This window comes from Ixodes scapularis, unplaced genomic scaffold (assembly GCF_016920785.2).
Source record: "Ixodes scapularis isolate PalLabHiFi unplaced genomic scaffold, ASM1692078v2 PGA_scaffold10__122_contigs__length_95168666, whole genome shotgun sequence".
Classification (NCBI taxonomy): Eukaryota; Metazoa; Arthropoda; class Arachnida; order Ixodida; family Ixodidae; genus Ixodes; species Ixodes scapularis.
The window spans coordinates 58,952,781-58,968,470 of NW_024609836.1; the positions used below are offsets into that span (position 1 = coordinate 58,952,781).

At 47.5% G+C, this 15,690-nt stretch overlaps 1 protein-coding gene across 7 annotated transcripts in view; it reads right to left on the bottom strand.

The window, feature by feature from the left end:
* The window catches only part of LOC8036186 (spectrin beta chain), a 120,349-nt gene that overhangs the window by 10,784 nt on the left and 93,875 nt on the right, over positions 1-15,690 (bottom strand). For 4 of the 7 annotated variants that reach the window (XM_029975337.4, XM_029975335.4, XM_029975336.4 and 1 more), the window contains exons 33-35: positions 14,381-14,552; positions 5,971-6,089; positions 3,743-3,834 (exon numbers count right to left, since the gene is read on the bottom strand). In XM_029975337.4, the coding sequence (XP_029831197.1) occupies positions 3,743-3,834; positions 5,971-6,089; positions 14,381-14,552 (383 nt within the window). Of the gene's footprint in view, positions 1-2,229; positions 2,317-3,742; positions 3,835-5,970; positions 6,090-14,380; positions 14,553-15,690 lie in introns of all 7 variants that reach the window. The other 3 variants (XM_029975331.3, XM_029975334.4, XM_029975330.4) reach the window with 1 other exon arrangement.

The window sequence follows — 15,690 nt, forward strand, 5'->3', positions numbered from 1 at the left end:
AAGAAATCCCAAATCACCAACCTATGCCCGGGGAACCTAATATAGATGAGCATTGATGCTTCACAACAAAGATAACATAACATGTGCCCTGAAAAGCACAGGTTACTTTTATAAGAGTGTAAATATATGTATATTTTGTAAGGTAAGCATTTCCCTTCCAACCACATATTACCACAAACTACACCTCTACCACACCGCAGGCAAACTCTTTAAATCCCCGATAGGTTATGTCGATTCTAATGACATCCCTTATGTCATATGTGAATTCTTATAAATTTCTTATGTGTTGCAGACTGCATACAAAAAGCAAATGCTACCACCACTCCAACATTTACCACCACCAAAGCCCTGTGATCCGTGTCGCGTTGCTGACCTCGATGCGTCGGGGCACAAGCTGCGTTCGTGACCAATTACCCTCGAAACTGTTGCAACCCACATTCAACCCAACTTGCTTCCCGACAGGTGTGATGATGCAGGAACACCGCATAGCCTCCACCTCTAAAATTAACTACACGCTCGAGCGCGTTAGTAATGTCGCAGGCTAGTAGAACATGCATTAAGAAGCGACGCAGGTTAAGAGGTTAGTCGCAGACGCCGAATGGAAACAATCGCAAAGAAGGCTCATGCCTCGCAGATCCTCACCCCAAAACCAAGACACCAAAATAGGCTCCTTTGCTTTTAGTGCACACACATGGTCTGTTGCAGAAACAAAAACGTAAACCGGCGGCCAAGCACAGCCAAAGCCGGCAGCAGAAGCAGTTTCAATGGCAGCTACAGCTCAAAAGCACAGTGGCAAATAAGACAAGACGACGGCGACATGTCTTCAAGAACACGTGACTTCCTAAAGGCTGGTTGACTTCGAAGCAGAAGGACAAGACAGTGACGGGTGCGTGCAAATACTGATGTGCCAATCGTTTTGTCGTGAATTTGTGCAAGTCGGGTGCAAGCAAAAGTGCTGCGTGGGGCCTGCGTCGAAAGCGGCGTAGAATAGGTAACTGACTGTTACAAGTAAGACCAATTTAAAAAAAAAAAAAGGCATGAACAGGAGAAATTTGGGGAAAGCAACGCAAGTATGTCACCGTGGGAAGGCGTGCGGGCAGCAACAAAATGTGCGTTTTTAGGGGGCGTTTAAAAACGTGTCCTGTCCTCGCACCACAAAGACGAATGAGCGCTTAGACTGCCTCTGATGCGCTCGCCGCAAGACGTAGAGGAGAAAATACATGCCCTCACCTTTGCAGCCCACGTGGAATTCTACAACTTTCTGACTCAACCGGACTCAACTACGCCAGACGAGCAACACACACTTTGCATCGTTTACAACAGAATGTTCTGGAGCGCTATTAGGTCGTAAAAAAATCTGTATAAATGAGCCAATGAATGGAGTGCAATAAAACTTTTGACAAAACAGTATATAGGTAATGCACTTCATCATACTCAAGTTTCGTGAATGACACCGCCTTTGCGCTTTGTTCATTGGCTCATTTATACGTTTCCAGGGGTGGGTCAGACCAAACTGGTTGCGGAGCAACTTTAAAGCAGAAAGATCTGCATTTCGAAGCACTAAGGCTGACATTTTTTTCTTCTTGGAGCGCCTTAGGAGAAAACAGTGACGTCATTTTAAGAAAGAATCTCAGCCAGTTGTACCATGTGTTACAATTCAAGCAAAGTAGGTTTGTGCTACAAGCGTTGGAAAGTATTGAAGAGAACTTTACTGAGAAATACCTGAAATTCCACAGAGACATTTTATTTTTTTAGGAACAAATTTTGATCAAAAATGAAGAGGCACAACTCGAGATCATTAATGCTACATACCATGTTGCATCACACATCACAGCATGTACGATGCAACAGTACGATAGGATGTGTGGATGTGTACATCGAATCCATCGTACGAACGGATAAGTGGACAGCACGGCTAAACCAAGGAATCGAGCGGCGACTTGCGCCACCTGGCAAGGGAATAGCCAATGTTGTCGACCGAGCTTTCACCTTCCGCTAAATCTAGTGTCACTGTGACCTTTGGTGCAGCATGATCCGATTTCGGTCAATTTTCAAGCTCTTAGCGCCTCTAGGCGCAGGCACTTGTAAATGTACCAAAATGGCGCAATTGGAGCAGCTGTCCCAGCCCGCATTCCTTACGACCGAACGGCGCTCGAGAACACCTAGTCGAACACGAGGACACACGGACGCACGTCGAAGAGTGACGGCCAGACTGGCAAGCGACAGTACCTTCCGTTGCTGGCGGCGTCGTTGGCGGCGATGGCACTGGAGGTGGCGGAGACGTCGGAGTCCTGGCGCGCGGTCTTTTGACTGACGCTAAGGGTTTGCCGGCATACGAACGACCGGAGCAGGCAGACGCAGACCATGCGACATGCGGGGCAGGGCCCGGAAGGGAGCACAGAAGAGAACGGGCGCGCCGTCTTTGTTAGCAACATCGAGAGTTTTCCGAGCCTGCACCACGTTTCCCACCTTGTTGCTAGCCTCCCCGGAACCGTACGGCTCGCTGATCTAACTAAAGTTACAGTGTTTTCCTGTGTATAAATCACATTTTTTTCTCGCAACTTTCCGTCGGTGCGATTTATGTGTTTTTTTGGTTTGTTGTTGTATGGGCCTTAACTACAAATTTGATGTGGTGGTTATATTTTTCATTCAAATCGTTGGCAATACTAAAACTGGCTTCAGCTTGAGCATACTGCAATCACAATAAATATGAGTATGCGGGTTTACCAATGCAGTTTAGCCATGCCGACCGTACGCGGAAGTGTGACTTACGAAAAAGTGTGGCTTACATACCAATTTTTTTTTTATAAAAATGGTAAATAATAAAAGGAGGTGTGACTTATGCAACAGTACGACTTATAAACCGGAAAATACAGTACTGGCAACGCTCAGTTTCGGCGAGACTCAATATAAGGGGGCTACTTTGTTCTTTAACTGTCGAGACAAACTCGCTGCAATCATTCCTACTAAACTCTGGTGGAACTGCCCAGACTGTTGCCTTTCTCTGAATTGAGCTATGTACTTGGTCTACTAATTTATAGCTAGTCTTCTAACGAATTAGAATGGCGAACGGTAACCGCCGCTCCCAAGACGACGGCAACAGAACACGGATTACCGGAAAATCCCTTCCGATCACAAAGCCGGACCGACATGCAACCCCAGGTGTTAAGATTCTAGCAGCTAACACCAGGCAACGCCACGATTCAAAACAGACACAAACCACCCATGCAAACTGAACAGGCACTACTGCACAGAGACGTTCCAGGTGAAAATCAGTCCGGCTAAAGCCGTATTATGAAACTGCTCTAAGTTGGATCTAGCTGGATTATGGAACTGGAACTTGTTGGATCTAGCTGCGTTAAGTCTTATTTCCAGCTGGATCCAGCTGGGACCAGTTTCACAATCCAGACCCAGCAGGTATGATTATCATCTGGGACTACAGCAACCAAACGATCAAAACTAGCAAGACCACAATCTTGGCAGGCCACTTAAAACATTCAGCTTCAGAAGCAGGCCACAATGCTGGTGTGTTAGGTTCCTGACCCATAACAGTACCGAGCGCATCTTGGGAAAGACTCCATACCGGTGTTCTTGGCAGTCTCCGGACCCGGTTTCGGGCTCAGATTTCACCGACGAAACTTTTGTGTCATAAAGGCGTTTCTTGCCAATTTTAACGACATTACCATGTTCGCCTTTATTTAGACTATGTAACTCCGCGAAAAGTTTGTGAAAGGAAACTCACCCTCTGCGTGCTGTTCACCAACGTGACGTTCCTGCTCGCCGTTCAGGACAGGTTGTTCTCTGACCGCTTCCGCGGAAGCTTCGGCGTCAACTCTGCAGAACCAAAACCGCACAGAACTCAACATACAGGTCTGACACGGCTCCGCGAAAGCCAATGCAATTGCGAGGAACGTGACTTTAGCGGTTATATCTCTAATGGCGCGTTCACACTGGAAGCGGATCCGCGTTCGCGAAGCGGATCCGCGCGTTCTCAACCGCAAAGCGGATAGGATCGAGCGGTTGGAGCGCGTTTTTGCCAACCGCTTCGGGACCGATTTCTCCCAACCGCTTTCACGAACCGCAAAGCGGCAGAAAATCACAACGCGACGCTGACGTGATGTCAGCGACTTTCGAAACAAGATGGCACCTGTCGCTGGTGGGGCGTCCAAGGCGCTGTAGTCCTAGCGCGGTAGTCTTAGCTTTCGACAAATCAGCGGAGAAACTTGATGTCCACGTCCGTCACATGAAACCGCCGGGAAAGGAATTGACTCGTGATTTTAACGGGCTTCGCACCGGTGATTCGGTTCGGGTAAGAGTTTGTTGATTATTCCGGGTGCCACAGCCCAAGCTCGCTACCTTGTTAATCTCGGCCTGTAGAACGTCAGAACCCGCCCCTGATCGACCGAAATGTCAGCTTTTCTACCCACTAGGATAGTCGCGTGAACTATTGAAAGCTTTCGACACCGTGCATGACCACCACGAAGGCCGATAGAGACGTCGTGAGCTTGATTGCGTAGCCAACGCACTACCGCGGAGGGGACAAGGTACCTGCGCTAGCTCGACCTGGCGACTACAACTAAAATAAATAAAGGGAACCTACTCAAGGAATAAAGTGTACGTACCAGACAATGCAGAGGTAATCCATACGGCGTTTATTTGAGCTTAATGTCGAACAAACAGTAGACTCGATCGACGAGCGAGTGACGAGAGGAGAGTCCGCCACCAACGAAGCCACGACCGGCTAGCACCGAACACATTCCCCCGCACCACGGTCCACCCGACCGCTCACAACTTCGAAAACGATAAGAGTGAACAACAAGAGGGAAAAACTGGCCCTCTATCCCGAAAACAAGGTCAGCTATTCATGCGGGAAGGGTCCACTTCAAAGACTTCGAAGAAAAGGTCGGGGGCATCCTGTTCTGAGTCAGCATGGCGCGCATGGCACGCCTAGCCAACACCTATCTGGGCTTTGCTTGTGGACGAAGTCGAGGGAATCACAGGCGAGTTTGGAGGGTCCATGCTTCTTTTTTCGCTGCCTGAACTCGTGATGCGCGCGAACATCCCGGAGAAAAATATTCCGAGTGCCAAAATAGCAAAACTTTGGCTTTGGATATTGAATTAAAGTGGATTTTGGATTGTAAAACAGGGTTGCCAAACGCAAGTCTCAAAAGATCACGCGTGATCGCCGAGAAACCGCGAACCGCCTCTCGGTGTGTCTGAACGGGGTCGCTCGCGAACCGCATCCGCGACCGCTTCGCGAACGCGGATCCGCTTCCAGTGTGAATGCGCCATAAGAGAAGAGAGGCTTACGCTTCGTCAGATATACTCGGACGTGCAACAACACAGGGGATCCAGTGCAGAAGACAAGCTCAAAGCCCAAGCTCCAAAAAGGTAAAAAAAAACAAAAAAAAAAACAAAAAAACACTGAACATTTAGAAGAAATAGGTGCACGCAGAACGACTTTCAACTAAACTCGGTGCTCTGAGTTCTACAAAATGTGAAAATAAACATTTTCTATATTTTTTTTTTTCGGAAATAGTTTATTAGTTGAAACTTGGCACTGCGGGTGCTTGTTTTTTCTGCTTGTCTGGGTGCGGTCTGGGCTGTTTGTTATCTGTAGAAGCTTTCCAAAACAGACGAATGTCGTACAAAACACAGTGTGACTTGGTGCGGAGCAGACTACCGCCAGGCACTACCGAGCAGAGGGGTTGTACCACTGACCACGAATGACTCCTTACTCAGCAGACGAAATACCACAACCCACAGATGACTCAGCATCAAGCAGACGAAACAGTACTTATAACCGTGGATCACACGCTACCGCGCAGACAGAGTGCTGCCACCCGCAGATGACTCGTTACCGAGTGGACAGCGTAGTCCCACCCGCTGACGACGCACTGCCGAGCGGACGTAGTACTAGCCCCCACGAGCGTCGCGTTGCTGAACGGACGAAGTGGCACAGCCACTCACCTGTCTTGAGACGGCTCGTGCGAGGGCGGGGGCTGCAGGGCGGCCAGTCTTTCCATTTCCTCCTGCTGCCGCTGTCGCTCCTGCTCCTCTTCCCTTGCCCTCATCTCCTTCAGCTCAAACTGCGAGAGGGTGGGGGCGGGGCCCGCATTAGCCATGCACGGTCCCCACGGCGGCGTAGATTAGTGGTTACCACGATCAGCACGCAAGGAGAAAGCGAGACACTAGGCTCAACGACATGTCCGGGAAGCCAGCCTACGACGTGGTTAGATGGCTAGAGCGTTAAGCCCCGTTCACGCATGCACCACTGCGCAGTGCTGACTTTGCCCTGTAATGGTGAAACAGCACTGATACAATGCTGCGTCGGTGCTAAGTTAGGTTCGAGTCGGCACTGCATCGGTGCCTGGTGTTGACTTAGCGCCACAATGTATGCGAGAACCGGCCTTTACGATTGGAATTGGCCCTCAGTGCAGTGGTTTCTCGCATTCGATGCGCGGCGACTCTTTACGGACGTTCCTACTGTATGTGAAAGTTAGATTTCTGCTGACACGGAACTCTAAGTTATGACCAGTATACCTTTGTCGGATTGCGAACGACTCGACCAGGTCTTGTGCTCACCGAATAAGGTGGCAAAACCAGTGATTGGATCTAACTTAGTGAATGCGAGAAAGAACTTTAACTGGAAAAGCTGTCAAACAATTTTCTTAGTGGAGACGTTGGGGGAGTGGGGAAGTAATGTGACGAGGACCAATGCACCGGTATTTCAATGAAAAAGATACCGTAGGACCTACTGTGTTACAGCATATGCACACTGCACAATGGAGGCAAGACTGCAACATTAGGCAATTGACTAAGATGGACTGACAGTCGCGTTGCCTAGGCGACCTTTCAAACAATGCATGCAGTGATGTGGACACAGATGATTTACAAGCACTGCACAACTGAGTATCCGGTACTAAGTCCGCCAAGGGAACAGTCAATAGCAGGCAATACCAGTCAGACAGCCCTAGTTGCAGCAAGAATTGTACTGCTACTACGCATCAGATTAATTACTAACTGTACTAAAAGAATATAAAAACTACACGAGAGCAATGATCAAACACTACAACATAGCCTCTGTAGTAGCCCACAAAATGTTACTCAGCTACACGCTATTCCACACACTGCATTTATAGCAACTGAAGCAGGGAGGGCATTTTAGTGCAGTTTCACTGCATCAGCAGTGAATAGAAAAGCCAGCTGAAAAACTGCAGTTAGGGAGATTGCAAGTCAGTGTGGCATGGTGAAGTAAAAAAGTCAGACTACGGTGATTACAAAGTCTTAGCTCGAAAGGCAATTTTAAAAACAGTAGTGAGAATGCTGTAAAAAAAAAAAATACAGTGATGCAGCTCGCAATGGGCACTTGCAAGCTCATGGCAGACGCTTCACCGAGCAAGCAATACTCGGGTCCTGCTTTGCTATTGGCTGTGGCTCCCAGTCCAATATGCTAACTTCTGTTTTAGATGTGTTCTTCATATGTGAAGAGTCAAAAGACCACCTCGGCAGGTACTCGTGAAATTTTCTGGTGGCAACATAGCCACTACGAAATCGCTCCTACGCAACTAGAAAATATAATTTACAAGTTCAGTGTGATATCTAGGGTGTGCATTTTCCGGTTTTAACCGAAAAACACCGATAAACATCCGTCGGTGACGAAAATATAAAATCGGTTAAAACCGAAAAACACCGGTGGTTGGATATTTTCGCCCTGATTAAAACCGAAAAACACCGGTCGTTGCTAGTTTCCGACCTAGCGAAACCCTTTCCCCGTACAGGTTCGTCAAACGTGTTATCTCGTGGATCCTGCATTCTTCCAGTGTTTATACATGGCTTGCAGGTGGCGTGCCGTCCGCCCTCCTTTCTGGGGGTCAAAAGCGTCTGGTGAACGCAGTGGAAGCTAAGCTCTCATACGCCTTTCCCCTATTGTGTCTCCCATGGCCCCCTTTTGTGGAAAAATTAACACAGTGGAGGGTGGGCTCTCACGTGCCTTTTCCTCATTGTGTCTGACCAAGTGATGTCGGTGCAAGCCATGTATTCAGAGGTTGCTGTGGCTCCTGGAAGACACTGCCAACGTCCGTGTCGTACAGGAGCGTGCATTTTCATAATTGCGGGTTGCGAACCGCAAGGAACGTGGTGCCATGAAGGCAGCACGTTCCTTGCGTGTAGATGCAAGCATAAAAGTATGCTTGCATCTACTATAATAACCAAGTGTTAGAAATAGTTGCTTCCTAGAGAAGAAGTGTATGAACTATGTGAATAAAATTGGAACTCTCTTTCTGTGATCAATCGCTTTTTTTTCACCGATATTCACCGATTTTAGCCTCGTCGTAAGACCTTCCACCGAAATACACCGGTGTTTTGAAAATAAATAAACACCGAAAAACATCCGCCGATTTTTCTCACAAATAAACACCGGAAAGTACACACCCTAGTGATATCCAATAAATCACCTGGTAGTCTGACACACAGAGCACAAAGGCTTGTAACTTCAGCTGCAATGCATGCCAAATGTCAAACTGAGTATGGATACACGTGGGGGCGTTTGGCAAAGTACAGCGTTCAGACAACACCACATAGAAGCAGATGTAATGACAATAATAAAAATAAAACCTCGTCAAAAAAAGAAAAAGCAGCACCAACATTATTTTTAAGTCCAGTTTTTGGCAGTCAATTTCAAGGAGTTTATAAATCACTCCATCCTCTACCTTCTAATACCATGCAAATGAGAACAACGGTGAAACCAGTGGTCTTGAACGAAAAGATGCTACCCCTCACCCCAAAGAGGAAATGTTCGTAATTCTGTAGATAGCAGAATAAAATAAGGGGCCTTTTGAATTTAACAGAAACCCTCTCATCCTTTCATGGCCAATGCCTCAAATCAGTTTATGTCCCAACCTAACAGGTGACGTTGTCATGAGAGATGATGTTAGAGAAATAAAAGGTCCAAAGATCCCGACGGCCAAATCGACACATGCACTTTCAAGGGCACCAGAGTTGCAGCACAGGCCCCGAAACCACAACACGATGCACATCCAATTAAAGATGCTAGCGTCCCAATTCTCAAAGGCAGAAAGACCAAGGCATTCAATGAAATCACAAGCAAACACTCTGACCATCAAGCACGAACACGACGGATAATTTAGTATCCCTGCACAAAGATCCCAAAAATGCGCAAACATTTCAGTTCACAAAGCTTCAGCCAGTTCTCTTCGACACCAGCCAAAAAATCTCAACTTGAACCGGTGACACAGGACTGTTTCATAACCTCAGGTACGTGCAAGCTAGACGCTCTTGGTTAGTTGTTAAAACAGAAAACATCACACTAACACTAATAACTTCATTGCTACCCAGCCCCTAGCTCCACAGATATTTCTAACTTTAACCATCCAGATTTCTATGGGATTTCAAAGGGAGCTCTACTAACATTGTCCTATATACATCGTAATTATTCTGACATACTGTGCTGGCAACTAGTCATTACTTGCATGCATCTAACTTCCATCCCCTTCTTTCCCAAGCCTTTCTTGTCATTTTAATTCCATCGCACTAACGCCGGTTATTAATCTTCAGCAGCCTACTTTCACTAATTCTGACTGCCTTACTCACCATTGCGCTAAGCTTGTCAATAAGGCATGCAGTTAGAAAATACGACAAGGCACGCATTCAACAGTTATTAGTGCAGTAATCATGGACAGCTGGGATCGTTCAGATGCAGAACGTGACTCTGTCAGGAACAGTAAAGAAACCAGGAATACTACAGCTAAAGGAACAATGAATAATATTTTTTGGGACATTTACTACCATTACTTTTTACTGAAAATTTGTCTAAATATTTCACTACTCATTAATATAAAGCAGCATACTTGCAGTTTCTAAAATCACAAAAATAATCTACTGATGTAGTTTTCGAAAACTTTGTAACCGAAAGAAATGTCTTCGGCCAAAACTGCAAACTTGGCCGAAATTACTTCCTAGATAGTTTGATCCTTGTCCCCGACTCCCGGCCCATTTTCTACTCATACCAAATGGCATTTTAGGGAAGACACGATTCCCCTCAGTCTAAACCATTGCACAAAAACGTATGTTTAACTGATTTAGTCTTAGTAAAAAATGTGCCTATTGTATTTTAGCCACTCACTCCTGCTTTGGGTCAAATGGGCAGGCACTATTAATAAATAACTAAATAAATAAAACCTTCTTCATAAAGCCTACAGCAGTTTTTTTCTCCTTATCCTTTCCATGTGATGCACTACAGGTTATTTCTTCGGCATCCAAACAGCTGACCAAAGCACACGTAGGTAGGTACATACACATTAGGGGTTGGGGATGGCCAAGCTAAACAAGGGGTAAAAGATGTCGATTAGAAAGGGCTAAAAGAGGGTATCGGTTTCCGTCGTGCAAAAGTCACCGGCTCGTAGATGCCCGAATTGCGAAGGTGGTCGTCTAGCCTGCGCATGGCCTTCCTGCGTTCCTTGTACTCCTGAAGGCCCGCGCTCTCTTGCTCTTTCAGCTCCAGCTGATCGCGATCGGAAGGGAAGGAAGCACCACACCCAGAAGACACGTTGGCTCAAGAGATCACCACCCTCTCTGTTCCTACCCAGAGTTCACCACAGCAATCTCGCAAGTGCATGCTGCAAAGCGCGCGCCCCCAAGGTCGGTCCCTTTCCTACCCAGGCCACATCACAATACTGACAGTTCAACAAACTTCTCTTTATTCACACTGCCTTAATTTTCTGATTAGCTAAAAGTGTGGTGTTAAGAAAACATAATCAATACAATCAGCTACCTTTCATCTAAGACAGGGGTTCTTAAACTGGGTTCCTTGCGCTAGTCTCATAGGTTCTGCGAGCACCCAAATTGCAGTGCCCCCCCTCCCCCTAATTTAACCTTCCACGGACTGAGCCATGAATTGAGGTGGCGTTGCGGGCAAAGGAACCTCACTTTCGGACTATTATGGATATATATAAATTACTTACATTGTAACCAACGTTAACCCTTCTGCCTTTTTATTCTGTCTGTAGTCCTCCATTTTGTCTTATTTTGTCAGTGCAATAGTTTGTTCCTTATCTAAGCGCCTTTAATGCCTATTATTATCAGTTGACAACAAAGGGGGGGGGGGGGTCCTTGGGACTTTTTGAGGGTTGCTGGGATTCCCTGGGGTGAAATATTTGAGAACCCCTGATCTAATATATTTTGTTCCCTCTGGGAACTTCCACAGAACGGGGTACTACTGGATTAAGCCTACAGAGTATTTGCCACAAATTCATATTCTCCACTCAATTTTCAACCCCGAATGGCGGAAGGAGAACATTTGATGGTACAGTGTAGACCGCATATAACGTATGTCGCGGGAGTCGCGAAAATCCGCACTATAAGCGGTACCGCACTATAACCAAGACATCAATTTTTCAGGCCAAAATACATGCCATGAGGTAACTTACCTTTGTAAAACAATTTATATTATGTTTGATGAAAAATAAAGCTTAGTTTGAAGAAAGCCTTTATTTCATCAGACTAGTACACTTCTCTCTCAAGTGTGTCACACATTTTGAAAGAAAGAATGACTTTCGTCTGGCGCAGCCTTTTAGCGGCGTCGTGGGTTGCGGACGGATGTTGCGAGCGTTCAGGATTGCTAGCCCTAACCACTTTTCTCCGGTGATGAAAAAGCGTGAAAATTCGCATCCTTTATACGGTACGCGCATGAAATGCTCCAAAAAAGGCATGATTGCGGATAGAAGAAGCCGACACGCGACCGGCATGCAACGCGCGCGAACGGCTGGTTTGGCTTGCCAACGCCTTGCGCCATGAATGACACGTGTGTGCGTCCCTCTGTCGCTATAGCAACTGAAGCCTCTCTCTTCGCTTCTCCCCGCTTCTTCGAGCAACCTCCTTGCCATCCTTGCCCCCGCGAGTGCAGCTTGCGGCTAGCGCCGTTATCTGGTGTTGCACAGGGAAGCGTGCTCGCTGCGCCGGTCGGCGCGCTGCTCCAGAAACCCACTATAACCGGTATTTCCCTTCGCGCGCCTGCATTTTAAGCGGTATGTAATTGTATGGAGTTCTATGGGAGGCGAACCGGTGGTTTAAAAAAGCCGCGTTATACCCGGTCCTGCGCTATAAGCGGTTACGTTGTAAGTGGTCTATACTGCACTACCGTATTTACACAAATGCAGGTCGACCCATTTTTCAATTTTTGAAAATCTAAAATGGGTGCGGAACCTCAGCTTCATGGGGGAACCTCACATTCTCAGTTGATTTACAATTGAACCAAAGCATTCCACTGCCTACCAAGACAATCGCAATATCAAGAACACCTAGGCTTGTTGAGTTCAGCCGGCTGTAACACTGCACTATTCTGTGCGCTCATGTTACAAGTTCTATTCTTTTTTTCTTTTAATTTGCATGAACAAAATTATTAAGAGCAATTTGCAAATTAGCCCAAATGCACGGCGGTGAATGCTCGTTGGGTGAACGGTGCACGGCATGCCTGACTTCCGGGAGTGGCGGCACTCGACGTAAGAGCCACCCCGGAATGACCGCTGGAACAGCCACACCAGCTTCACTCCCCGCTGTTTCTTTTCACACGATTCACGGTCGCACTTCGTTTGATAGAGTGTTGCAATCGTGCTGGAGTGCCAACTACGTTTCTCTGTATTGATATGCGTGATTGACACGCGTGATCCGGGCAGTCTAGGTTTTCGAAGTTCGTTTACGGTCATTCTTCATCCAAAAGCAACCAACAACCGCGCTGCTGGATGCAAGTTCGATTCGTGGGAGCGGGTGGTGCTCCAGTGGCGTCCGCGAGGGCGCAGGATCTCTAGTTCTTAACCGTGACGGCAAACGAAGAGGCTTTGACAGGCCAAAGTCCGGATAGGTCTGGATGCCTTCCGGAATTGGAGGTTAGGCTTGCAAAGTATGTCGCAAAAGTGCGCGATCGGTCCCGACGTGCGACAAAATCACCGAGCAAGCACAGAAGATGCAGTTGATGCTGTCGTTTACGAAGTGTGAGATATCGTTGGACGATGCCGACGACTTGCTTCGAGAATGTAGCAGTGATGACGAAAGGAACGACAGCACTAGTGCAGACAAATCGTAGTCTCTAGTCGCAGACCGAGCGAGAATGACAGGGAGCAGCTTCGGTTGTCCCGCCTCCAGCATGAGCTTCATAGTTTCGATAACAGTTCGGCATCTCGGGCACTTTGCACGTGCTTGTGCAGCAAAAGCAAGCCAGGAGGCATCGAGCGGGTCCTGGAGGCCAGGCCCTGCCTTTCTCAGGTGTTTGCGATAAAATGCGTCCCCTAAAGTTGTTTTTTTCTTCGTTTTTTTTCTTTTTTTGCCGACGCGAAATGTAAGGGGGTTGACTTACGATCGAGTAGATTTACAATCGTGTAAATACGGTAATTATTGTCCCAAGAAACAGCGAGCACACAAAGTACTGAAACTTGCTTTGCTTGCAGATAACGCATGTCACAAACCACTCGTCACCGTCTTTCTAAAACATGTTAAATTCCAATAAGACAGGTAAAAAAATGTTCAAACATTGGCTGTTAAAAACCTTTTTAAGAACCGTGCCCGAGTTAAGCCGAAAATCAATGAACAAGGTTCGTATTTCCCAAGTCTTGGCTGTAACTTTCGAAAATGTTGCCTGCACTCCTGCCATTTCATCAGAAAACAATAGCCACAATACTCAACAAATGTATACTTTTCAAAGAATTGCAAGAATACGGAGCAACAGAAACCCTGAACAACCCCATCCGTGGCTTTGGACTTTTCCGATGCACCTAAGCAAGCTTCTAAGTCACCATTAGCAACACGAACAGCAAATGTTCTTTTTTTTTCTGTATCATAGCTTTTGGGTACCATTTGATGTCGAAGGGTCGACAAGCTCTCAACAAACCCAAAAACACACTGAAAGCAAAAAATGTTACAACCTCCCTAAAACTAATACAGCTCTTTACAGCTTTACATTCGACCCCACAGCAGCCATCGTAAACCCTTCGCCATTTTAGAAGTCCCACAACAACACACGACCCTTTTCTGTCGTTTGCCCCCCTAGAGCAAAAGGGGGCAAACTCTTCAGGACCCCGAATCACGCGTTACGTTTGTGAGAGGACTTCAGCGAATGACGAGGCGTTGGTAACATTTACACCCATAAATGCACCCTGGGACACCGAGCAACATGCTGCGGCTTCCGACGCAAATCGCATCTTCAAGCCCCCCGTCACCGGCGCGTCACCGCTCGACACCCTCCTCATGTAAACCGCGACAGTCGGCTTCCCCGTGCCCGACAGGAAAGCAGAATTGCAGGCTCCATTCGCGAGAAGCTCGCGCCACCTGCGGGGAGAAGACTGCACCGCACGGAGCACCAAGCACTCACCGTGGTGAGACGTTCGAGGGCTGCAAAGCGCTCCTCCTGAGCAGCGGCCGACTTCTCGAAGGCCTCGTGCTTCTTGATGAGCTGCTCCACTTCGTCGATGGCGTGCCCCAGCTCCTGGCTGAGCAGGTAGGGCTCCTGGGCCACCAGCCAGTGCTCCGCCACGGCCGCGTCCCTGCGAGGGGGGTCATCGAGGTCAGTCCAAGGTCGAACTTGCGGTCGTTACAAGCGAGCTTGTCAAATGCAACCCAAAGGACAAAACAGACTTGACCGGCACCTCGACGACCCACTTAACGGTCAAATATCAATCGAGCGTGATACGAGCCATATTTCTGCAAGAGAGGCGTCAAGGTCAGTTCAAGGTCGAACTCGTGGTCCTTACGAACGAGCTCGTCAAATGATTCCGAAGGTCACACAAACATGACCAATGACAAAGGCCTTGATGGCTCATTTGACGAATAAAGATCAGAGGAGCGTGATGTGAGCCACATCTCTGTGGGGAAGGCGGCAAGGTCAGTCCAAGGTCGTCGCAAGGTCGACTTGGCGGTAGAATGAAATGACCAGTCAATTTTGGCTAAGGACTGATTAAGGTGAAATAGACTTTGCTTCACCACCGGCTAGGGGTTTTGTTCAGTTCAAGTAAGGAAAACAAGTCCTTACTTAACCCTTTCCCTACCATGCACGACCTGAGATCGTCCACACTGTTTCTACCGCTCCCCCCGAAGACGAGCTGGGCTCGTCCACGGTGATTCGGGCTCTCATACGCTGCCGTGGACGAACTGGGCTAGCCCATGTGTTTCTAGTGAGCTTTGCCGTGGATAGAGGGCGCTTCATGGAGAACAAAAACGTGGTAAATTTCTAAATTTGGCAGAAAATTGTTCGAACGCGGGCAACAGGGGATTTAAAAATGTCGACGTCAACTTCTGGTCGCTGCGTTCGTAGTGACAATCTTGCCTCAAAATTGGGGCGAAAACAAAGATATTGTGACGTCTTTTCAGACTCGAAAGATGAGGAAATGAATCTTTCATCGAAGCGAGAGCAATGCAACCGAGTTATTGAATTTGAGCCCAGACGACTCCGATTTCGATGAGGACATCGTGTCGCGGTGTCGGCATGGACTAGAATCAATGTAGAAAATCCCCCTCCAGCCCCTCCATGTCTTGCGTTCACTTTGCGTGCAATGTGATGTGAACTGTCAGCAGTACTGCTACGCCCGGCCTGAACGTCCATGCGCAAGGTGATGCGAACTGTCTGCGGTAATGCAGTGAAGAGGAACTTTAGTCCTTTTTTCTTTTGCAGTGTGTTCAAAGATT